This window comes from Mustelus asterias, chromosome 14 (genome assembly GCF_964213995.1).
Source record: "Mustelus asterias chromosome 14, sMusAst1.hap1.1, whole genome shotgun sequence".
In the NCBI taxonomy this organism is placed as follows: domain Eukaryota; kingdom Metazoa; phylum Chordata; class Chondrichthyes; order Carcharhiniformes; family Triakidae; genus Mustelus; species Mustelus asterias.
In genome coordinates this window covers 15,886,958-15,912,884 of record NC_135814.1, presented here as the reverse complement: position 1 = coordinate 15,912,884, position 25,927 = coordinate 15,886,958, and the positions used below count along the sequence as shown (strand labels likewise).

The 25,927-nt window shown below is 43.8% G+C and overlaps 2 protein-coding genes across 3 annotated transcripts; one reads left to right on the top strand and one right to left on the bottom strand.

The window, feature by feature from the left end:
• Positions 1 to 4,787: 4,787 nt before the first annotated feature.
• Positions 4,788 to 8,811, top strand: LOC144504003 (fibrinogen-like protein 1-like protein). The gene is made up of 3 exons (XM_078229150.1): positions 4,788 to 4,967; positions 5,043 to 5,236; positions 7,736 to 8,811. The coding sequence occupies exons 2-3, from the start codon at positions 5,053 to 5,055 to the stop codon at positions 8,407 to 8,409; spliced, it is 858 nt and encodes a 285-aa protein (XP_078085276.1). The 5' UTR covers positions 4,788 to 4,967; positions 5,043 to 5,052; the 3' UTR covers positions 8,410 to 8,811.
• Positions 8,812 to 17,282: 8,471 nt separating this feature from the next.
• Positions 17,283 to 24,459, bottom strand: tmem177 (transmembrane protein 177). Of its 2 annotated transcripts, none has more exons than XM_078227906.1 (2): positions 24,401 to 24,459; positions 17,283 to 20,438 (listed from the first exon to the last, which is right to left on the bottom strand). In XM_078227906.1, the coding sequence occupies exon 2, from the start codon at positions 20,407 to 20,409 to the stop codon at positions 19,474 to 19,476; it is 936 nt and encodes a 311-aa protein (XP_078084032.1). In that variant the 5' UTR covers positions 20,410 to 20,438; positions 24,401 to 24,459; the 3' UTR covers positions 17,283 to 19,473. The 2 variants fall into 2 exon arrangements, with proteins under 2 accessions (XP_078084032.1, XP_078084033.1); XM_078227907.1 differs by lacking the exon at positions 24,401 to 24,459 and adding an exon at positions 23,116 to 23,316 and having other exon boundaries at positions 17,296 to 20,438.
• Positions 24,460 to 25,927: the final 1,468 nt, after the last annotated feature.

The window sequence follows — 25,927 nt, the reverse complement described above, 5'->3', positions numbered from 1 at the left end:
GGTGTTCCGCAGGGCTCTGTACTGGGACCTCTGCTGATTGTGATATATATAAATTATTTGGAGGAAGATGTAGCTGGTGTGATCAGTAAGTTTGCGGATGACACGAAGATTGCTGGAGTTGCGGATAGTGATGAACATTGTCAGAGAATACAGCAGGATATAGATAGGCTGGAACATTGGGCGGAGAAATGACAGATGGAATTTAATCCAGATAAATGCGAAGTGATGCATTTCGGTAGATCTAATGTAAGGGGGAGCTATACAATAAATGGCCGAACCATCGGGAGTATAGACACACAGAGGGACCTGGGTGTACAAGTCCACAGATCCTTAAAGGTGGCAGCACAGGTGGAGAGGGTGGTGAAGAAGGCATATGGTATGCTTGCCTTTATTGGAGACGGGGCATAGAATATAAAAGTTGGCATATGATGTTGCGGCTGTATAGAACGTTGGTTAGGCCATATTTGGAATACTGCGTCCAGTTCTGGTCGCCACACTACCAGAAGGACGTGGAGGCTTTGGAGAGAGTACAGAAAAGGTTTACCAGGATGTTGCCTGGTATGGAGTGTCTTAGATATGAGGAGAGATTGGGTAAACTGAGGATGTTCTCCCTGGAAAGACGGAGGATGAGGGGCGACCTAATGGAGGTGTATAAGATTATGAAGGGCATAGATAGGGTGAAGAGTGGGAAGCTTTTTCCCAGGTCGGAGGTGACGAACACAAGGGGTCACAGGTTCAAGGTGAGGGGGGCAAGGTTCAACACAGATGTCAGGGGGATGTATTTTACACAGAGGGTGGTGGGGGCCTGGAATGCACTCCCAAGCAAGGTGATTGAGGCGGACACGCTGGGATCGTTTAAGACTTATCTAGATAGCCACATGAACAGACTGGGAATAGAGGGATACAAATGAATGGTCTAGTTGGGCACATGAGTGGCGCAGGCTTGGAGGGCCGAAGGCCTGTTCCTGTGCTGTATTGTTCTTTGCAAACACTGACATTGACAATTTGTGCTGAATCATCTCTTGATGGGTGTGAGGAGGAGCTTAAAGAGTCATCTTTGATTACAGATTAGCCTTACGTTTTCACTTGCTGGCCACATCGGGGCGAATGTTCCCATTCCACCTGTCATAGGAATTGTAGTGGGTGAGGGGCGAACCATGGAAAGGTCTGTTGACCTCGGGTGGAATTTCGGGGCAAGCACAACTGGAAAATCCTGCCCAACATCACTCAATTGATTCCTGGGATAAAGGGGTTATCTTATGAGAACAGGTTGGACTTTAAAAGACTGAGAGGTGATCTTATTGAAAGTTCTAAGATTCTGAAGGGACTTGACAATGTGGATGCTGAAAGGATGTTTTCCCATGTGGACTAGGGGAAACATCTAAAAATAGTCTAAAAATAAAGGGTCTTCCATTTAAGATGGAGATGAGGAGAGATTTGAGAAGTGGGAGCAGGGTCATTGAATATCTCACAGACTGAGTTAGATGGATTCTTGGCTGACAAGGAAGCCAAAGAGTATAGAGGGTAGGCAGGAAAGAAGAGGCCACACTCAGATCAGCCATGATCTTATCAAATGGCAAAGTAGTCTTGAGGGGCTGAATGGCCTACTCCTGCACCTAATTCGTATGTTCGTATCACTGACATCTTTAACTGGCCACTCAGGTTCCAACCACAAACTGAACAAGCAAGATGAAGCCAAGTAATTTCAATTGTCATCCATGACTGGATATGGATCACTAAGCACGCTCTAATCCCACCTGTGAACCAATTCCAAAGACTGACCATCTGCCCAGTAGGCTCCAGAAAGATTCTAGAGCTATAATATTAACTAGGCTCTGGACCCCAACTACCAGCCCACCATTCTACAAGCCAACAATTTACAGTTCAATGACAAGATCCAACTTTCCTTCAACTATCAACTACCCAATGCTGTGGCTTTCTCAGAGTACCAGGTTGGAATAAAACAGCACAAAAGGCCATTCAGCCAATCAGGTCTGTACTAGCTCTTTTGAAGGCAATCCGGTTAGTTAGACTGCCCTGCTCTTTCCCCATACCTCTGCAATGTTTTTTCTCCTTCTATCTATCCACTTGACCCAATACTTGAGGACATCAATAGCTCTCATTCCTGAGATCTAATACCATGTCATTTAAAACTGCATCATCTCCCAGCTAACCATGATCCTGCCATGATTGTAAACCCCACTTCTAAACTCTTTCTCCCATCTAGGACTCTTCATCATCACTTGATTATACTTTCACCTCCCCTGCGGTTCCCTATTCAGATCCTTACAGTTTGCTTTTTGATCTTTACAGCACACCAAGACAACTTGGGTCAAAGTCATGAATGACACGAGGACCGTAAACTCAGTGTGCAATACTGTTTTGAAAAATTATTTCATGGGATGTTCAGGGGGTGGGGGGGGGGGGCAGGTCACTAGCAAGACCAGCATTTGTTTTCCATCCTTAAATGCCCTTGAACTGAGTGACAGTTAAGAGTCAACCATAAGGCACAGTGATTACCACTGCTGCCTCATGCCCTGTTTGTGAACAGAACTCCCACTTACCTGACGAAGGAGCAGCGCTCCGAAAGCTCGTGGCTTTTGCTACCAAATAAACCTGTTGGACTTTAACCTGGTGTTGTGAGACTTCTTACTGTGTTTACCCCAGTCCAACGCCGGTATCTCCACATCATGACTACCATCGACGTCTCACAGCACCAGGGACCTGGGTTCGATTCCCTGCTTGGGTCATTGTCTGTGTGGAGTTTGCACGTTCCTCCCGTGCCTGCATGGGTTTGCTCCGGTTTCCTCCCACAATCCAAAGCTGTTTAGGTTAGGTGGATTGGCTATGCTAAATTCTTCCTCAGTGTACCCAAACCTGTGCCAAAGTGTGGCAACTAGGGGATTTTCACAGTAACTTCATTGCAGTATTAATGTAAGCCTACTTGTGACTAATAAACAAACTTTACCTTTATTGCTGTGGATCTGGAGTAACGAGTGGGACAGATCAGGTAAGGACAGCAGATTTCCTTCCCTAAAAGACATTAATGAACCAGATGGATTTTTACAACAACTGATGAATGCTGTACTGGCCAGCATTACTCAGACTAATTTTATATGCTATGTTTATCAATTGAATTCAAAGTCCACTATCTGCCCTGACGGAATTTGAACCAAGGTCATGGGCATTCGGCTTCTGATCTTCATGTAAGCGTTCTCCAAGGCGGCCTTCACGACACACGAAAGCGCAGAGTCGCTGAGCAGAGACTGATAGCCAAGTTCTGCACACATGAGGACGGCCTCAACCGGGATATTGGGTTCATGTCACACTATCTGTAACCCCCACAGCTTGTCTGGACTTTCCGAATTTCACTGGCTGTCCTGTCTGGAGACAATACACATCTCTTTAACCTGTGCTTAATGCTCCCTCCACTCACATTGTTTGTACCTTTAAGACTCGATTATCTGTAAAGACTGCATTCCAATCATTATTCCGTAAATTGAGTTTGTGTCTCTGTATGCCCTGTTTGTGAGCATTTTTCCACTCCACCTGACGAAGGGGCAGCGCTCCAAAAGCTAGTGGCATTTGCTACCAAATAAACCTGTTGGACTTTAACCTGGTGTTGTTAAACTTCTTACTGAAGATGGTGGTACAGTGATCTTGAAAGAACACAGAACAAAGCACAGGAACAGGCCCTTTGGCCCTCCAAGCCTGCGCTGATCATGATGCCTGCCTAAACTAAAACCATATGCACTTACGGAGTCCGTATCCTTCCATTCCCATCCTTTTCGTGTATTCGTCCAGTTACCCCTCAAATACCGCTATTGTACCTGATCCCACCACCTCCCCAGGCAGAGCGTTCCAGACATTCACCACTCTCTGCATAAAAAACATGCCTCGCACATCTTCTCTAAACTTTTCCCCACGCACCTTAAACCTATGTCCCCTAATACTTGACTTTTCTACCCTAAGAAACAGCATCTGACTATCCATTCTGTCCATACCACTCATAATCTTGTGGACCTCTATCAGGTCACCCCTTAACTTCCTTTGTTCCAGTGAGAACAAACCGAGTTTATCCAATCTCTCCTCATATCTGTTACCCTCCAGACCAGGCAACACCCTGGTAAACCTCTTCTGTACTCTCTCCAAAGCATCCGCATCCTTCTGGTAGTGTGGCGACCAGAATTGTACACAATATTCTAAATGAGACCTAACTAAGGCTCTGTACAGCTGCAGCATGACCTGCCAATTTTTATACTCAATGCCCCAACCGATGAAGGCAAGCATGCCGTGTGCTTTCTTGACTACAAGACTGAAAGATGAAAAATATCAAACTAATTTAACTGGTTATGTTTATATTTGAATATATCTCTGAAAACATAAACCAGTTTAATCTTTTTCCTGACTTTATGTCTGCTTAGCCTTTTTTAAAAATTGCAAATAATTATATTAATTATAGTTAAGTTTGTCTTTCTGAAATGTGCATACAACAGCGTAACATTAGAGCACGTGTATTAATATACAGGTTAGGGCTGGTATGGGTTAATTGTTAACCCTAATTTTATATAATTGGGCAAGGCAAATACTTTAAAAAGTACCTTCTCAAATATAGAGGGGAAGGTCTGCTAATGCAGAAAACCATTCAATGAAAAACTAAAATTACAGCACCCAGGATATTTTTAATTTTGCTTCAGCAAACAAATTTAGTAATTTTTAGGTGAGTGGTTTACCTGAAACCTGCATATATCTATGGATAAAAGATAAGGTAACAGCCGATGATCCCTACAGCATATTCCAGCTGTTAAGGTGTTTACCACATGTTCAATGTAAACTTCATTATTCATGAACTTCTAGTTAATTTTTAATGGTTAGTGACAACTTAAAATCAGATCTTCTGTATAAAAGCAATCAGTGAGCCCTCCTAACTTATTTCCTGTTTAATTTTCTCCCAGCAAGACTCTCAAGTAAGTGTGGAGAAATTTGCTGTAAATCTAAAAGTTAATTTATAAGATTAACTTATGTGCTTCATCCCCTTGCAGGTTTGCAATCATGGATTTCCACAATCAGTTCATGGCTTTCACAGTTATCCTGCTGTCTGCCCAGAATTTTGCTTTGGCAGCTGAGGGTTCACTGACATATAAACAACTGCAAGTTAAAGTAGCTAATGCTGATATGGTACCTCCAGACCAAGTGAACAAGATCATAAACATGAGAGATCTACTGCTGAAAAAAGGTAGGCCATTTCAATAATATTTTTTCTGAAAACTTTGGTGCGAGTGTAGTTGAGTTTTCCTTCTTAACTTGCACAAAACAGGCTCAATTAGGGGCAGCATTACACTTCTGTTCCCAATAATTATCATCAAGCATTCCTATGTCTGATAAGGTACAGCTGGCCATGGAATAGAAATTTCCATATTCTGTCCCCATCAGATCAGGAGCGAACTCATTGCATTCACCAGTATACATTTTCCACTTTGAACATTCATATAGTCTTTTTAAAAAAATTGCTATTTTAGAGTTCTTTTGTTAATTATCTCAATTTGTACTGATTTTTAGAGATTTCACAATCGAGGACAAACTGGTTTTTTACCTTTTAATTTTATATAGTGTATTAATGTTGGCACAGTGGTTAGCACTGGTGCCTCACAATGCCAGGGACCCGGGTTCGATTCCCGGCTTGGTTCACTGTCTGTGCAGAGTCTGCACGTTCTCCTGTGTCTGCGTGGTTTTTTCTCCGGGCGCTCTGGTTTCCTCCCACAGTCCGAAAGACGTGCTGGTTAGGTGCATTTGCCATTCTACATTCTCCCGAACAGGCGCTGGAGTGTGGCGACTGGGGGATTTTCATAGTAACTTCATTGCAGTGTTAATGTAAGCCTACTTGTGACACTAATAAATGAGCTTTAACTTAAATATATGATTTGAATGACAATATGACCCCAATTTAAAATGAAAACAAGGCTAACATATTTTTCATTTAATCGCTCAACAAATGTATGATGTGAATGAATAAAGAGTTCTTAGGAGGATACAGCATAATGTAAACTAGAATTTCAGTTTGTCCTGTCCACAAATCAGTTTTGATTCTTTAAGACAATTCCCAAATGGAAATATTTGTCTTTGGCTATTGTGAATGTAAGAAAATTAAGGGCACAATTTTTTGATATTCACTGATGGGGAGCAGAATATTGCACCATGGTTAATCCTGGAAAATTTTACCATAGAATTAAATTTTAGGGTAAATGTATGGGGTTAGGAAGAGAGGGCCTGGGTGGGTTTTGGTTGGTGCAGACTCGATGGGCCGAATGGCCTCCTTCTGCACTGTAGGAGTCTATGATTCTATAAATGTTAGTGACAATTTGTAACAAGTTTCTTTTTTTAAGTTTATTTATTAGTATCACAAGTAAGCTTACATTACCACTGCAATGAAGTTACTGTGAAAATTCCCTAGTTGCCACACTCCGGCACCTGTTTGAGTACACTGAGGGAGAATTTAGCACGGCCAATGTAAGTTTCTGTCTCCTATTAAAATAAAATTATTTGAAACAAGAGAAAGAAAACCCATACGTGGTTTTTAAGTTGAGATTCAAACAATAGGCAAAAATACTTCCCCAGTAGTTAGTGACTAATTGAACTGACAATGTGACTTAGACTGTAATTATTTCCATGCCCTCAGGATGGTCCCAATCTGTGAAACACTGGAGTTACACTCTAAGCATAGTCACCCGGTTTTGTGATGCTGTTGTGTACACAGCCAGGCACCCCCCTCCTTCCCCTTCCCCCACCCACGAAATCAGATAAATGGATAGTAGTGTTGATTGAGGGACAACAGTGGGAATAGAACCAAGGGATTATTATGTGCATTTTTAGTTAAGTTTCCATCTTCCTATTCAAGTTGCTTCAAAAAGACAACACAGTAGTCGGTGGCACAGTAGTTAGCACTGCTGCCTCACAGCGCCACGGACCTGGGTTCACTGTGCGGAGTTTGCACGTTCTCCCTGCATCTGCGTGGGTTTCCTCCAGGTGCTCTGGTTTCCTCCCACAGTCCAAAAGACGTGCTGGGTAGTTGCATTGGCTATGCTATATTCTCTCTCAGTGTACCCAAACAGGTGCCGGAGTGTGGTGACTAGGGGATTTTCACAGTAACTTCATTGCAGTGTTAATGTAAGCCTACTTGTGACACTGATAAATATACTTTAAAAACTTTCTGATATTGGTCTCTCAGCCTAGCTTGTGGTTCAGAGCTTGGATCCACATCTTCTAAGAGGGGATTGATCTCAACTGGCCCAGAATGATCAGAGCTCGCTGACCCCCAGTGGTATCAATGTACAGCAAAAAGACCTTGTGACTTTAAAATGGCATTGTCAGTTTACACACATTTATGTCTTGTAGCAGAATAACCACTAGTGTTAATGATATGAAAATACTATAATCTCCAAATTATCCTGAATAACATCACAGCAAATCTGCTAATTATTAAATAAAATGAAAGGCAACCAATTTTTCTAATTTTACAGTATAATGGGAAAGATTAAAATTCAAAAAATAGCATACTTGGTAGAGATGCTTTGGAGACATTATTTTATCTTGAGTTGCATATTTATATGCATTTATATGCATTTGTGCCATCTTCTTAAAATTATTGAATGTATTTAAAGACACAGGGTAAATCATAGACTGCAATTCATGCAAAAATATACATTGAAACATGCAGCAAAAATACTTGTTGTTACAGCAAAATTCTCGAGAGATTGTAATGAACTCTTTGAACAAGGTTTCAATGAAAATGGCCTCTACGTGATCAAACCAGAACCAGTAGCCAAAATGCCCCCAATTGTGATCAACTGTAACATGAGCTATGACTGCAGTGGATGGACTGTTCTGCATCGGAACACCAGACAGAGCGAAATGACATGGAATGAGACGTGGTCTGCATACAAGTACGGGTTTGGGAACATTCAGGGTGACCACTATATTGGCAATGAATACATCCACTTCTTAACCACCCAGAAGTGGTATAAAGCAAGAGTGATTATGGATGATGAGAAACGTGGTCAGAGCTATGCAGAGTATGACATCTTCCGGTTAGGTAATGGCATGACACACTATAGGCTGCATCTTGGTGCCTACAAGGGTGGTGCTGGTGATGCATTGGCTATTAATGAAAACATGGTTGATAATTTGCCATTTAGCTCAAGAGATGAAGATAGAGATGGTGATGTAGATAACTGTGCTTCAAAGTATGGTGGTGGGTGGTGGTATGACTCCTGCTCTACCAGACACCCTTTTGCCATGTTGACCCAAAAAGAGAACATTCACTGGACCCCTTTCTGCAACAACTGTAGGCATGTTGTTCTCATGGTCAAACCTATCAACATGTTTTGCCGCAGTGAAGGTATGAAAGAATAGGTGAAATACCAGTCTTACTGTAAAATGCAATTGCTCTTTTGTAAAATCAGTTACTGGAGCAATACACCCAAGATTCTCAATGTAGGTACTGTTGCTGTAATCTAGAAATAAATTCACTGAAACACCCATGTATTTTATTTGGTTACTGAAGTTCATTTTAGTAAATAAACCAATAAGGTGGCTGCATCCTTCTCTTGTATAAACACAACATAACGGGGCCAATTTTAATTTTCATTGGAAAAAAACTGACAGTGACCTCTTAATCACCTGTCTCGCACCATGAAAAGATATAAAATCAAGGGTGCCGCATAACTAACGGATTGATCCACTACTGACAGTCTTGCAGCCATGTTCAAATTATCCAAAATGTTATCCAAATTAAAATGTTATCCCACGACTGTGAAAGATGCAGTTCTTTTTTGTCCTTTGGGGAGTTAGAGAGTGAGTGCATCTTCTGGTTCCACTGGGAAAAAGCAAGCCCATGCCCCTAACATTCACTGCCCCTCACTTCACGGCCTACAAGTGTCCCTACTGGTATAGCAGCTGCCCTAAATTAGTGCAGTGGAAAGCAGATTTCTCTGGACCACCAGCTTGATTGGCACCAAATCCACAAACATCCACTCCCTGCATCACTGACGCTCATTCGCAGCAGTGTGTACTATCTACAAGGTGCACTGCAGCAATTCACCAAAGATCCTTAGACAACTCTTTCCAAACCCCCGATCACATCCATCTAGGACAAGAGCAGATACATGGAAACATCTACACCTGCAAGCTCCCCTCCAAGTCACGCACCACCCTGACTTGGAAATATATAAAGTAAGTTAAAGTTTATTTATTAGTCACAAGTAAGGCTTACATTAACACTGCAATGAAGTTTATTGTGAAATTCCCCTAGTCGCCACAGTCCGGCACCTGTTCGGGTCAACGCACCCAACCAGCACATCTTTCAGAACGTGGGAGGAAACCGGAGCACCCGGAGGAAACCTACACAGACGTAGGGAAACTCCACACAGACAGTGACCCAAGCCGGGAATCAAACCAGGTCCCTGGTGCTGTGAAGCAGCAGTGCTAACCCACTGTGCTACGTATCGCTGTTCCTTCGCCATCGCTGGGCTAAAATCCAGGAATTCTCTCCCTAACGGCACTGAGTCAACCCAAAGCATTTAGACTGCAGCGATTCAAGAAGTCAGCTCACCACCACCATCTCAACGACAACTAGGGATGAACAATAAATGCTAGCCAGCCAGCGGTGCCCACGCCCCAAGAATGAATTTTAAAAAATAAGGAGCTCACGATAATTATTCAGATGAGGCCTGATGCTCCTTGGGCCTATGATTCTAACCTGCTGTAAGTCCACCATCCATTTGAGGCCCCAAAATGAATTTTCTTCCCAAATATCATCATAGCACAGGTAGGCACTTCAGCGCCCAACAAAGTGCATACTAAATCCAGCACATAATGGTGATATTTATTGATTTTAGCTACTTACCTGCGCTATTTCTTCTGAGCCTGTAGCAAAGGAAAAACTGGCACATATCCAGGAAATTTTCAATCGTCATTGACTTGAGGAGGAGGTGATGAAGTTAGGATAATTAATTTTGTGTAGTTGCGGCAAGGGAATTGGCAAAAGTCTGAGGAAATTACGGAGCAGTCTGAAAAATGGCATCACTGAACAAAATGCTGCAGCTATGCTAATCCATTAGCACAAATTGTCTTTTGATATATTCATGGATGCAAGTATTGCTGGCAAAGATAGCATTTATTGCCCACCTCTATTTGTCCTTGAGAAAGGGGTTAGTGAGTCACCTTCTTGAACTCCTGCAGTTAGTGTGACTGAGATTGTAGGATTTTGACCCAGCAATAATGAAGGAATAGCAAAATAAACTTCCAAGTCAGGTTGGTGTGTGGCTTGGAGAGGAACTTGTAGGTAACGGTGTTGTCATGTCACTGCTCCCTGTTCTTCTACTGGGTGATGGAGGTTACGGGTTTGGGAGGTGCTGTCAAAGTAGGAAATTGTAAACCAAAAGTACAACAGTGCTATTTGGTGGTAGAAAAAAATAAAATTGTTAAGGAAAAAGATTAGTTTATGCACAACACCAATAAGACCATAAGACATAGGAGCAGAAGTAGGCTTTTCAGTCCATCAGGTCGGTTCTGTCTTTCAATGAGATCATGACTGATTAGATGTGATCAGCCTCAACTCCACTTTATCCCCATAATCCTCGATTCCCTTACTAATTAAAAATCTGTCTGTCTCAGCCTTGAACATATTTAACAACCCAGCCTCTACAGCTCTCAGCGATAAAGAATTCCAGACTCACTACCCTCCAACAGAAGAAAGGAAATAGGCGACACTTTCAGATTATGCCTTCTGGTCCTAGACTCTCCCACAAGGAGAAAATATAGATCAGTACGAGGTGTTGCATTTTGGCAAGTCAAATCAAGGTAGGAGTTTCATGGCGAATGGTAGAGCCTTAAGAATAGAGGGAGCTTGGAGTTCAGGTGCACGGTTCCATAAAGGTGAGATCACAGGTAGATAGGGTTGTGAAAAAAGCTTTTGGCACGCTAGCCTTCATGAGTCAGGGCATTGAATATAGAAGTTGGGAACATAGAACAGTACAGCACAGAACAGGCCCTTCGGCCCACGATGTTGTGCCGAGCTTTATCTGAAACCAAGATCAAGCTATCCCACTCCCTATCATCCTGGTGTGCTCCATGTGCCTATCCAATAACCGCTTAAATGTTCCTAAAGTGTCTGACTCCACTATCACTGCAGGCAGTCCATTCCACAGCCCAACCATTCTCTGCATAAAGAACCTACCTCTGATATCCTTCCTGTATCTCCCACCACGAACCCTATAGTTATGCCCCCTTGTAATAGCTCCATCCACCCGAGGAAATAGTCTTTGAACGTTCACTCTATCTATCCCCTTCATCATTTTATAAACCTCTATTAAGTCTCCCCTCAGCCTCCTCCGCTCCAGAGAGAACAGCCCTAGCTCCCGCAACCTTTCCTCATAAGACCTACCCTCCAAACCAGGCAGCATCCTGGTAAATCTCCTCTGCACTCTTTCCAGCGCTTCCACATCCTTCTTATAGTGAGGTGACCAGAACTGCACACAATACTCCAAATGTGGTCTCACCAAGGTCCTGTACAGTTGCAGCATAACCCCACGGCTCTTAAACTCCAACCCCCTGTTAATAAAAGCTAACACACTATAGGCCTTCTTCACAGCTCTATCCACTTGAGTGGCAACCTTCAGAGATCTGTGGATATGGACCCCAAGATCTCTCTGTTCCTCCACAGTCTTCAGAACCCTACCTTTGACCCTGTAATCCACATTTAAATTAGTCCTACCAAAATGAATCACCTCACATTTATCAGGGTTAAACTCCATTTGCCATTTTTCAGCCCAGCTTTGCATCCTATCTATGTCCCTTTGCAGCCTACAACAGCCCTCCACCTCATCCACTACTCCACCAATCTTGGTGTCATCAGCAAATTTACTGATCCACCCTTCAGCCCCCTCCTCTAAGTCATTAATAAAAATCACAAAGAGCAGAGGACCAAGCACTGATCCATAGAACCATAGAAAATTACAGCTCAGAAACAGGCCTTTTGGCCCTTCTTGTCTGTGCCGAACCATTTTATGCCTAGTCCCACTGACCTGCACTTGGACCATATCCCTCCACACCCCTCTCATCCATGAACCCGTCCAAGTTTTTCTTAAATGTTAAAAGTGACCCCGCATTTACCACTTTATCCGGCAGCTCATTCCACACTCCCACCACTCTCTGCGTGAAGAAGCCCCCCCTAATATTCCCTTTAAACTTTTCTCCTTTCACCCTTAACCCATGCCCTCTGGTTTTTTTCTCCCCTAGCCTCAGCGGAAAAAGCCTGCTTGCATTCACTCTATCTATACCCATCAAAATCTTATACACCTCTATCAAATCTCCCCTCAATCTTCTACGCTCCAGGGAATAAAGTCCCAACCTATTCAATCTCTCTCTGTAACTCAGCTTCTCAAGTCCCGGCAACATCCTTGTGAACCTTCTCTGCACTCTTTCAATCCCTGTGGCACTCCGCTAGCAACCTGCCTCCAATCCAAAAATTTTCCATCGACCACCACCCTCCGTCTTCGATCAGACAGCCAGTTACCTATCCAATCGGCCAACTTTCCCTCTATTCCACACCTCCTCACTTTTATCATAAGCCAACCATGGGGGACCTTATCAAACGCCTTACTAAAATCCATGTATATGACATCAACTGCCCTACCTTCATCAACACACTTAGTTACCTCCTCAAAAAATTCTATCAAATTTGTGAGGCACGACTTGCCCTTCACGAATCCATGCTGACTATCCCGGATTAATCCGCATCTTTCTAAATGGTCGTAAATCCCATCTCTAAGGACCTTTTCCATCAATTTACCAACCACCAAAGTAAGACTAACCGGTCTATAATTACCAGGGTCATTTCTATTCCCTTTCTTAAACAGAGGAACAACATTCACCATTCTCCAGTCCTCTGGCACCATCCCCGTGGACAGCGAGGACCCAAAGATCAAAGCCAAAGGCTCTGCAATCTCATCCCTTGCCTCCCAAAGAATCCTAGGATACATTTCATCAGGCCCAGGGGACATATCGACCTTCAGTTTATTCAAAACTGCCAGGACATCCTCCCTCCGAACATCTATTTCCTCCAGCCTATTAGCCTGTAACACCTTCTCTTCCTCAAAAACATGGCCCCTCTCCTTGGTGAACACTGAAGAAAAGTATTCATTCATCACCTCGCCTATCTCTACTGACTCCATACACAAGTTCCCACTACTGTCCTTGACCGGCCCTAACCTCACCCTGGTCATTCTTTTATTCCTCACATAAGACTAAAAAGCCTTGGGGTTTTCCTTGATCCGACCCGCCAAGGACTTCTCGTGTCCCCTCCTAAGCCCCTTTTTCAGCTCATTCCTTGCTAACTTGTAACCCTCAATTGAGCCATCTGAACCTTGTTTCCTCATCCCTACATAAGCTTCCCTCTTCCTTTTCACAAGACATTCCACCTCTTTCGTGAACCATGGTTCCCTCACTCGGCCATTTCCTCCCTGCCTGACAGGGACATACCTATCAAGGACATCCAGTATTTGTTCCTTGAAAAAGTTCCACTTTTCATTAGTTCCTTTCCCTGACAGTTTCTGTTCCCAACTTATGCCCCCTAATTCTTGCCTAATCGCATCATAATTACCTCTCCCCCAATTGTAAACCTTGCCCTGCCGTACGGCCCTATCCCTCTCCATTGCAATAATGTTGCAGTTGTACAGGACGTTGGTGAGACCGTACTTGGGAATATTGTGTTCAGTTTTGTTGCTTGCTATAAGAAGGATGTTATTTAACTGGGAAGTGTGCAGAAGAAATTTACAAGGATGTTGCCAGGACTCAAGGGACTGTGTTATAGGGAGGTATTGGACAGGCTGGGACTTTTTTTCTTTAGAGCATAGGAGACTGAGGAGGAAACTTATAGATGCGTACAAGATCATGAGAGGCATTGATAGGGTGAATGCACTCAGTCTTCTTCCCTGGGTTGGGTAATCGAGAACGAGAGGGCATCAGTTTAGAGTAAGAGGGAACCTGAGGGGGCAACTTTTTTAAAGAGGGTGGTACACATATGGAATGAGTTGCCAGTGGAAGTGGTTGAGGCAGGTACATTGACATTCAAAAGGCATTTGGACAAATACATGGATAGGAAAGGTTTAGAAGGATATGCGCCAAGTGAGGGAAATGGGGTTAGCATGGATGGACATTTTGGTCGGCATGGACCAACTTGGGCCGAAGGGCCTGTCTCCGTGCTATAGGGCTCTGACTGTCTATGACTCTAACCTCTTAGCATCTACCCTGCCAGGCCCCTGAGAATCCAGTACATCTCAATGATGTCACCTCTCATTCTTCTAAACTCCAATGAGCACAGCCCAACCTACTCACCCTCTCTGCAAAAGAAAATCCATCCATACCAGAGTGAACCTTCTCTGGACTGTCGCCGATACCAGGATATCTTTCGTCCCCAAACATCAGCGCAAATTTTCACATTGCAAAATGGGGCAAAGCCATTCAAGCAGTTTTCTGCTTTAGCACCAACCCCTGATCCATCCCTGAATTTCTACAAGCTTTTTTTCGATACAGCTGTCAGTTTCCACTCACATATTTAATGTATATTAACAATAAGGCAGTGACATTGCAGCCATGAATTTATAGGTTTTCCACCCAAATGGGGTTATGTTGTGAGAAATACAAGGGATAGTTGTTGCCATGACCAACTGAACGAGGAGCTTTTCAGCTTGAAGATTACTGAACGTTCCAAGATTAATTACTGCATTTGCGAACAGTTTTTTGGAGGGCTAAATATGGGCTGTTTGGACTTGGTTCTGACTGCCTGTGAACATGCGAAGCCCTGCTCAAATTTTGAAATCTAATCCACACTTGGGGCACCTCAATAGCGGGAATGACATACATTTGTCGGACAGGATTCCAGAGCATTGGGCCTAGGTAATTGGCATCTACATCAACGGGGACGAAGTGGAAAGGGTCGAGAATTTCAAGTTTTTAGGTGTCCGGATCACCAACAACCTGTCCTGGTCCCCCCATGCCAACACTATAGTTAAGAAAGCCCACCAACGCCTCTACTTTCTCAAAAGACTAAGGAAATTTGGTGTGTTAGCTATGACTCTCACCAACTTTTACAAATGCACCATAGAAAGCATTCTTCCTGCTTGTATCACAGCTTGGCATGGCTCCTGCTTTGCCCAAGACCGCAAGAAACTACAAAACGTCATGAATATAGCCCAATCCATCACGCAAACCAACCTCCCATCCATTGACTCTGTCTACACTTCCTGCTGCCTCGGCAAAGCCGCCAGCATAATTAAGAACCCCATGCACCCCGGACAGTCTCTCTTCCACCTTCTTCCGTCGGATACAAAAGTCTGAGGTCATGAACCAACCGACTCAAGAACAGCTTCTTCTCTGCTGCCGTCAGACTTTTGAATGGACCTACCTTGCATTAAGTTGATCTTTCTCTACACCCTAGCTGTGACTGTAACACTACATTCTGCACTCTCTCGTTTCCTTCTCAATGAACGATATGCTTTGTCTGTATAGTGCACAAGAAACAATACTTTTCACTGTATGTGAATATATGTGACAATAATAAATCAAATCAAAAATAGTATCAGAACACAACAGATCATTGCAGCCTTCTCTTCTAATTTTGCTCAATTGGCAGAAACCTGAACTAATAATCCAGAGACCGCACATTTAAATCCGACCACTGGAGTTTGAGAATCTGAACTGTTACTAAATATATTAAAATATAACATAACAAAATATAAGCTAATATCAGGAACAATGAAGTTATTGGATTGTCATAAAAGCCCAAGAATTTCATTAATGTATCTTGGGGAAGGGATCCTACCAGTTCTCACTCAATCTGGCCTTTAATGGACTCCATGTCCACACAAATTTCCCTCTGAAGTGGCCTAACCACCCAGTTGTCAGGATCCCTGAGATGGTCAATAAATGTCAGCCTTGGCAGTGATATTCACATCATCATACTGAAGAAAATTTGTGAACCCTTTATTTGTTTGTGTCAGTTGCTCCAATGGAAGAACGTCTTGAGAGATGTTATAAAATGACATGAGCCAGCCAGTATCTGGATTTGGATGTGAACTCAGCTTGCCTGCTCAACTGCTGCTCCCTTCAATGAGACTTCCTAATGCTGGGCTCTAATTTCTACCGTTAACACTCCATTTTTAAGACAAGATCTGCATCTACAATGGTTAAGCGAATGAGTTAACTCACAAAAATTCTGAAGGATTCAGGTCTGTAGGGCAATATCAGGCAAAGATTTGCCACGGCGCACTGTTTGGAATTTTGGGGCCTGCATTCTTGGCTCAGTGCACTAAGTAACAGAACTGTATATATTTAAGGGGTGGGAATGGCTTAGCAGCATTATTATTAATCCAGAAGGTGGCGCAGTGATTAGCACTGCTGCCTCACAGCACCAGGGACCTGGGTTCGATTCCCGGCTTGGGTCACTGCCTGTGTGGAGTTTGCACGTTCTCACTCTGTCGGTGTGGGTTTCCTCCGGGTGCCCCGGTTTCCTCCCAGTCCGAAAGACGTGCTGGTTAGGTCATGCTAAATTCTCCCTCAGTGTACCCGAACATGCTCCAGAGTATGGTGACTCAGGGATTTTCACAGTAACTTCATTGCAGTGTTAATGTAAGCCAACTTGTGACTAACAAATAAACTTTTTTTTAACTTTAAGAGATTCAGCTAGTGTTCTGGGGATCCGGGTTCGAATTCTGCCACGGCAGATGGTGGAATTTGAATTCAATAAAAGAAATCTGGAATTAAGATTCTACTGATGACCATGGAAACCATTGCCGATTGATGCAAAAACTCATCAGGTTCACTAATGTCCTTTAGGGAAGGAAATCTAATATCCTTACCTGATCTGGCCTACATGTGACGTGTTGTGAGACTTCCTACACGTGACTCCAGAGCCATAGCAACGTGGTTGACTCTCAATTGTCCTCTGAAATGGCTTAGCAAGTCACTCAGTTCAAGGGCAACTAGGGATGGGCAATAAATGCTGGCCAGCCAGCGACACTCACATCCCATGAATGAATTTTTAAAAATACATATTGTAATGCTTTAGATATTGTTTCATGAATACACACACTGGCAATTTGTCCCTTTTCAAAACAGTCTGCTGTTATAATTCAAGCCCTACTCATCTTGCAAATACAACTAATCCATTTTCTACAGGGCGAGTTTTGGTGGCTGAATGCACCGGCAATGAGGCATGGGATCCAATACAGCCCGGAATGCTAAAAGAAGCAATTCTTTATTTCATACAAATCATTGCAGTCAGCACATAAGTTATGGGAGTTAGTCTGTCTTCATTTAAGCAAATGAATAAAGAGTGCAACAAGAGAGAGAGAGAGCCAGTCCCGCAGAAACATCACAAAATTCTTAACATTCAGATTTTGGAGATACAGATTATTCAGGCAGGATGCAAATATTGCATTACCAATATGTTAATGATTTAGAGTGCAGCACTTTCAGTAACTGATATGTGCACATGCCGGTGAAACATTCACCAATCAGCACAATGGGAACTCAAGGTAGAGGAAATCAAGTTGGAAGCACTTCTTGCAGAGGTATTGAAACATGCCTTGGTGACAGCTGCAAAAAAATCAAAGTCCATTCAGCTTCCTAACAATCACCTGGCACTTATACACTGGGCCCTTATTTAATGTGAACACATTATTTGCAATATTTTTTGAAAGACTCAAGCTTGGGGGCAACTAACTCTGCAGCAGATTTATTTTCTCTTCCTGCATTTACATTCCCGATCCATGTGCACTGTTTAGACTTCATAATCGTCTTCAATGTCAGGGAAAACTGGGAAAGCTAACGCTTCATAATGTTCCCATCCCCATTAATTACCCAAATTCATGATCTTGCTGCATTCCTGACACTGATAAAGAGGTAGTCCAGCCACATACATCGTGTCTCTCTCTGAACCCGAGTTACTTCATCAACATGGACGGAGGTGTTTCTTGGATAAGTTTTTCCTGTTCCGGCAATCAGACTGTAGAAATTCACTCTCCTCGGCAAGCACAAGAATGGAGCATCAACTAAGACCGGCATTCAAATTCAGCTCTTTCAGTTCTCAAGAGTTTTCACTCTTGTTTAGCCCACAGTGCTTAACCTGTAATTTCCATTAGAACAGCTAATCTGCAACACCTCTAACAACTACGTACGCTGACTAGTCACCGCAAGGCGACATGATGGAAAACAATACTGACTGATTTAAGACGACATCTTCCTACAGACCTTGCAAGAATCATCACACTCATGGGTTTAGCAACTTGGGAAAAATTACAAAACCCAAATTTCTTCTTGATCATCAAAAGGCAAAGAAAAAATAAACACTCCAGAATACCAGCCTGCCAGTTTCTTGCTTTCTGTGCAATGTGCTTTAAGATCATGAAATCAGATTAGTGATTAATGCACCACTTCGCTTAGAAGTGAATGCAGTAGGTGGCAAGTTGCAAAAACACCAGCGAGTCCAATCACTGTACTGGCACACTTTATATTGTAAAGTGCAGGGACAGGACTTGCTGAACACAAAATTAATGTTTGGGATGTTGGGAGATACCTCTCCTATAGGAAAGTTAGGAAAACGAGGAGGAGAAAGCAAAACTGGTTCAGATGAGCACAAGAAACCAGGGACGACGGTAAAGTGAAATTGAAGAGAATTCACTGACACATGGTAATATGCAAATATGAGGAGCACGATGGCACAGTGGTTAGCACTGCAGCCTCACAGTGCCAGGGAGCTTGGTTCGATTCCCGGCTTGAGTCACTGCCTAAGTGGAGTTTGCACGTTCTCCCCGTGTCTGTGTTTTTCCTCTGGTTTCCTCCCACAATCCAAAGATGTGCTGGTTAGGTGAACTGGCCATGCTAAATTCTCCCTCAGTGTACCCGAATAGGCGCCGGACCATGGCAACTGGGGATTTTCACAGTAACTTCATTGCAGTGTTAATGTAAGCTGGCTAATAAATAAATAAACTTTAAAAATTAAATACTATCAGATCATTTTTCCTTTATGGGATGTGGGCATCACTGGCAAGGTCAGCATCTGTTGCCCATACCCAATTGCTTTGCAGAAAGTGGTGTTGAGCCAACTTCTTGAACCGCTGCAGTCCATCTGATGCAGGTACACCCACAAATGTTCTTAGGAAGGGAGTCCCAAAGTTTTGACCCAGAGACAGTGAAGAAACGGCGACAAAGTTCCAAGTCAGGATGGTGTGTGGCTTGAAGGGGAACTAGCAGGTGGTTATATTCCCAAGCATCTGCTGCCCTTGTCCTTCTAGGTCGAGGTCACAGGTTTGGAAGGTGCTGTTGAAGGAGCTTTGATGAGTTGCTGCAGTGCATCTTGTACACACTGCTGCCAGTGTACACAGGTGATGGAGAAAGTGAATGTTTAAGTTGACGGATTTACATCCAGCAATCTCTCAGGGTATTTTCAATCATCTCTTTTCGGGAGGTGTACGGAGCATGTTTTAGTCTGAACCAATGCTTTGGGAACAGGTTTCCATTTGTTGCATACATTTCCACTCCTTTTTTACCCAGTAAAGAACGAAACGTTCTATTCCGTGCAAGCACTTTATCATAAAACTCAATACCTCCCTCTGCATAGTTCTTTGATATTGTAGCTGTTTGGTGGTCTGATCTGTAGTCAAGCCAGTGACTAACAGCATCAGAAAGAAGAAAATAACCTACAAGTCCCACTGTTGCTGCAGCCAGATTATAAAAGCCACGTAATAATAAAGGGCCAGAGTAAAGACCAAGGGCTTGTTTTGCTGCCACTCCAGTCAGATATGTACCTGCCAAACAGGCTGATCCCACCAGTGAATGAATGAAAGGGCTGTTACTCTGCAAATACATAATCTCTCTTGCAATGGCAAACTTCTGTGCATCAGATGAGAAGGTGAGGGATTCTCGGAGGGCTTTTCCAACCTCGCTGTCCCACTTGACGTCTCTGCCGTTGATCATGACAATTCGATTGGTTATCCCCTTCCCTTCGTCATCGGAGCTATTGAAATTGGCAGGGATGCCAACGATGGCACCAGCTGGCAACCAAGGAACGCCCGCACTCACTGGCTGAAAGCTGAAGGCAGCAAACGCTGAGTAATTCTGAGTTGAGCCCACTCCGGCATCTTTAAGCACCTCCTGAAAAGTGTCTTGCAACTTGTCTGAAAGTTGAGCGGGGACCCCTCTCGACCAAGCTTGGTACAGCTTTCCATATGTCCGCTGAGGGAAAACATGGCAGAAGGCATTGGCAACAAACAGCCCTCCACAGGAAACAGCCAGCAACTTTATTCGATGCTTGCTGGCAAATATAGTAAGTTTCCTAAAAAACTGATTTGCCATCACCCAACTCTATATAGGAACTTGTTTATCTGTAAGAGATAATACCACATTTAGACATTGGCTAGCGCACAAACCAAATGCTTTAAAATAAAAATTTCAAATTTTTAAGCCACTCCAGTAGGGGAGAGAAACAAAGTAATTCCAAAGTAACACTTTCCTATCATCTACAAACATGCATTTCTTACCTACAGCGACTCATGGTTAAGTAATGTCTCAGTTTTAAAATTCTCATCCTTGTTTTCAAATCCCACCATGCCCTCATCCACCTCCTTCAATCCCACAACCACCTCCACTGCTTATATAATTCTAGCCTGAGTATCCTCGATTTAAATCGCTCCACCCCTGATGGCTATGCTTTCAATGGCTCCAGTTCTGAAATTTCCACCTTAACATTCTCTGCCACTCAAAATATTCCGTAAAACCAACCTCTTAACCCTGATAAATGCGAGGTAATGCACTTTGGAAGAAACAAGACGAGGGAGTATTTAATGAACGCGAGGACACTGGGAAGCTCAGAACAGATGGATTTTGGGGTACTTATTCACAGATCCCTGAAGTCGGCAGAGCATGTGAATAGGGGATAGTTAAGAAGGCCCATGGGACACTTGCTTTTATCAGTCGTGGCATAGCATATAAGAGCAATGAGGTAATGTTGGAGCTGTACATTGGTTGGGCTATGGCAAGAATACTGTGTGCACTTCCGGAAGGATGCGATTGCACTAGAAGGGGCACAGAAGAGGTTGACCAGGATGTTGCCTGGGATGGAGTATTTGAGCTAGAAGAGAGACTAGATAGGCTTGGATTGTTTTGTTTAGAGCAGCGAGGCTGAGGGGGAACATGATTGAGGTGTATAAGATTATGAGGGATATGGACAGGGTGAGTAGGGAGCAGCTGTTCCCCTTGGTTGAGGAGGTCAATCACAACGGGTTGTAGTTTAGGGTAAAGGGCCAGGAAATTATGAGGGGATGGGGATGACTCTTTGACAAAGCTTTTTGTCATTTAGTGATCTCTTTATGTGGTTTGATGACAAATTTTGGGATCTATCATTACACTGAAGGCACTACATAAATACAAGTTACTGTTATCACCAGTATAAAAAGCTTTGCTTTCTCTAATTAAAACTTTGTAAGGAGCCACTGTAAAATGGCATTGTCCACTTGTGCTTCAGAGGAATGCAGAGTGTTACAGCACAGAGGTAGGCCATTAAGCCCATCGTGTCCCTTTTTAAACTTTTACATAGAACATAGAACAGTACAGCACAGAACAGGCCCTTCGGCCCACGATGTTGTGCCGAGCTTTATCTGAAACCAAGATCAAGCTATCCCACTCCCTATCATCCTGGTGTGCTCCATGTGCCTATCCAATAACCGCTTAAATGTTTCTAAAGTGTCTGACTCCACTATCACTGCAGGCAGTCCATTCCACACCCCAACCACTCTCTGCGTAAAGAACCTACCTCTGATATCCGTCCTGTATCTCCCACCACGAACCCTATAGTTATGCCCCCTTGTAATAGCTCCATCCACCCGAGGAAATAGTCTTTGAACGTTCACTCTATCTATCCCCTTCATCATTTTATACACCTCTATTAAGTCTCCCCTCAGCCTCCTCCGCTCCAGAGAGAACAGCCCTAGCTCCCTCAACCTTTCCTCATATGACCTACCCTCCAAACCAGGCAGCATCCTGGTAAATCTCCTCTGCACTCTTTCCAGCGCTTCCACATCCTTCTTATAGTGAGGTGACCAGAACTGCACACAATATTCCAAATAAATGGGATTTCATAGCCTCAATCAAATTTAAGATCTTGATCAATTGGGCCAGTGGGCTGACGAATGGCAGATGGAGTTTAATAATTTAGACAAATGCGAGGTGATGCATTTTGGTAGATTGAACCAGGGCAGGACTTACTCAGTTAATGGTAGGGGGTTGGGGAGAGTTACAGAACAAAGGGATCTAGGGGTACATGTTCATAACTCCTTGAAAGTGGAGTCACAGGTGGACAGAGTGGTGAAGAAGGCATTCGGCATGCTTGGTTTCATCGGTCAGAACATTGAATATCGGAGTTGGGACGTCTTGTTGAAGTTGTACAAGACATTGGTAAGGCCACACTTAGAATACTGTGTGCAATTTTGGTCACCCTATTATAGAAAGGATATTATTAAATTAGAAAGAGTGCAGAAAAGATTTACTAGGATGCTACCAGGACTTGATGGATTGAGTTATAAGGAGAGGCTGAATAGACTGGGACTTTTTTTCTCTGGAACGTAGGAGGCTGAGGGGTGACCTTATAGAGGTCTATAAAATAATGAGGGGCATAGACAAGGTAGATAGTCAATATCTTTTCCCAAAGGCAGGGGAGTCTAAAACTAGAGGGCATAGGTTTAAGGTGAGAGGGGAGAGATACACAAGTGTCCAGAGGGGCAATTTTTTCACACAGAGGGTGGTGAGTGTCTGGAACAAGCTGCCAGAGATAGTAGTAGAGGCGGGTATAATTTTATCTTTTAAAAAGCATTTAGATAGTTACATGAGTATAGAGGGATATGGGCCAAATGCGGGCAATTGGGATTAGCTTTGGGGTTTTTTAAAAAAAAGGGCAGCATGGACAAGTTGGGCCGAAGGGCCTGTTTCCATGCTGTAAACCTGTATGACTCTATGTCTCATTGTTTTTAATTTCTTCACCAGAGGAAATAGCTTCTCCATATTTACCTTTAATATTTGAAACAGCTCAATCAAATCACCCTTCAATGTTTTTCATTACTGGCTCATGGGGCCTGGGTTCAGTGACAAGGTCAGCATTTATTGCCCAACCCTATTTGCCCTTGAGAAGATGGTGAGCAGCCATTTGAACCACTGCAATCCATCTGGTGCAGGTACACCTTCACCTGTTAAGAAGGCAGTTCCAGGATTCTGACCCAATGACAGCAAAGGAACAGCAACATAGTTTCAAGTCAGAATAGTGCAGGATGACTTAACCATTCTTTAAATACAGGATCAGCCCTTATTTGCATCATGTCCCAAGTTACCTCCATCTGGGGCACCGGTTGAAAGTTGTGCATGCACAGCATGCAGCCAGATCTCCCCCCCCCCCCAGCAGCTCGGCACCAACAACTGATACATGTTCCCTTCCCCCAAAACCCCTTACAGCTTTGACACCCACATCTCACCCCTGTACAGGTTTGAGCCAAAGCAGCTCTTAAAATCACCCTAGGATGGTGTATGGATTCATCAGAGTTTGGAGGGAAACTTGCAATTGGTGGTGTTCTCACACATCTGCTGCACTTGTCCTACGTGCAGCCCAGTGGTTAGCACTGCTGCCTCACAGCGCCAGGGACCTGGGTTCGATTCCCAGCTTGGGTCACAGTCTGTGTGGAGTTTGAACGCTCTCCCCGTGTCTGCGTGGGTTTCCTCTGGGTGCTCCGGTTTCCTCCCACAGTCCAAAGACGTGCTGGTTAGGTGCATTGGCCATGCTAAATTCTCGCTCAGCGTACCCGAACAGGCATCGGAGTGTGGCGACTGGGGGATTTTTCACAGTAACTTCATTGCAGTGTCAATGTAAGCCTTACTTGTGACACTAATAAATAAACTTTAAACTTCTGGATGGTGCTGCCCTCGTCTTTCTGGGTGGCAGAGGTCGTGGATACCATGGAAGGAGGCTTGGTGATAACCTCAATCCCAGTCTGTGTAACCTGTCCTCATGGAGTCACTAAAACCCCAGCAATGTCCCTCTGGGTGAAGCTGCACTGCAGCAGCTCCAGCCCATCTCCAACGCCCCACTGTGTGGGGGGATCACAGTGACAGACTATTGTGAATGGGGCAGCAGCCCCGGGGCCTAGTCAGCAGCTGCAGCCTGAGCCCCATCCTCTCTTCCCCCCACCCCGCAACAACCGGGCCTGAGGCGCCACATTCCCTACCGAACAAACCGATCGCTCCCCCCGCTCTCACCCTCCCGCTACTTTCCCCCCCCGCGACCGCCAACCTCCTCCATCTTTACCTCCGGCTCCAGGAAACCGCAGACAACCGGCGCACGCACGCCACTTTACGGCAGCCGTGTGAATCGGAATACGGCAGGATGCAGAGCACGTGATCCCTCCACTCACAGGAATAAAGGTCGTTGACGCCGCCATCTTTGTAAGGTCCGGGGCTGGAGGCGGATCTGAGCGGCCATCTTTGTAAGGTCCGCGGCTGGGGGCGGATCAATGAGCGGCCATCTTTGTAAGGTCAAGTCGATGAGCCATTTTTTGAGGAATGACCATCTTTGGAAAGTAAGACTGAATTTGTTGATGGTTGTATGCTGGAGTGCCCCTCATGGGAGGTGTTAATAAATAATCATGGTAAAATATGTTTTAAGAGTTAATTTTATTAAGTAGCATTGGTACCACTCAAATGCCTGGCAATGACCATCTCCAAACAAGAGAGAATCTGACCATCTCCCCTTGACATTCAATGGAATCAACATCACTGAATCCCCCACTGTCAATACCCAGGGGGGTTACCATTTGACCAGAAACTGAACTGGACTAGCCATATAAATACTGTGGCTACCAGAGTAGTAAGAGTTTTAACAACACCAGGTTAAAGTCCAACAGGTTTATTTGGTAGCAAATGCCATTAGCTTTCGGAGCGCTGCTCCTTCGTCAGATGGAGTGGATATCTGCTCTCAAACAAAGCACACAGAGACACAAAGTCAAGTTACAGAATACTGATTAGAATGTGAATCTCTACGTGTCTCTGTATGCCCTGTTTGAGAGCAGATATCCACTCCATCTGACGAAGGAGCAACACTCCGAAAGCTAATGGCATTTGCTACCAAATAAACCTGTTGGACTTTAACCTGGTGTTGTTAAAACTCTTACTGTGTTTACCCCAGTCCAACGCCGGCATCTACACATCATGACTACCATAAACAAGGCATACAGAGACACAAACTCAAGTTACAGAATACTGATTAGACTGAGAATCTTTACAGCTAATCAAGTCTTAAAGATAGAGAATGTGAGTGGAGAGAGCATTAGGCACAGGTTAAAGAAATGTGTATTGTCTCTGGAGACAATACACATTTCTTTAACCTGTGCCTAATGCTCTCTCCACTCACATTGTCTGTGTCTTTAAGACTTGATTAGCTGTAAAGATTCGCATTCTAATCAGTATTCTGTAACTTGAGTTTGTGTCTCTGTATGCCTTGTTTATGAGCAGATATCCACTCCATCTGACGAAGGAGCAGCGCTCTGAAAGCTAATGACATTTGCTACCAAATAAACCTGTTGGACTTTAACCTGGAGTTGTTAAAACTCTTACTGTGTTTACCCCAGTCCAACGCCAGCATCTCCACATCATGGCTACCAGAGTAGGCCAGAGCCTGAGAATTCTGCAAAGAAAAAAATCATTCCCGGACTACCCAAAGCTGAAGGAAAAACCCGTAAAATTTGGCAATGACTGGTACTGGTCCAAACTGGAGTTCCTCGTCCAGATGGGATCAGTATCAGTATTTCCCTAGTTTTACTGTTTTTTTCTTCTGTAA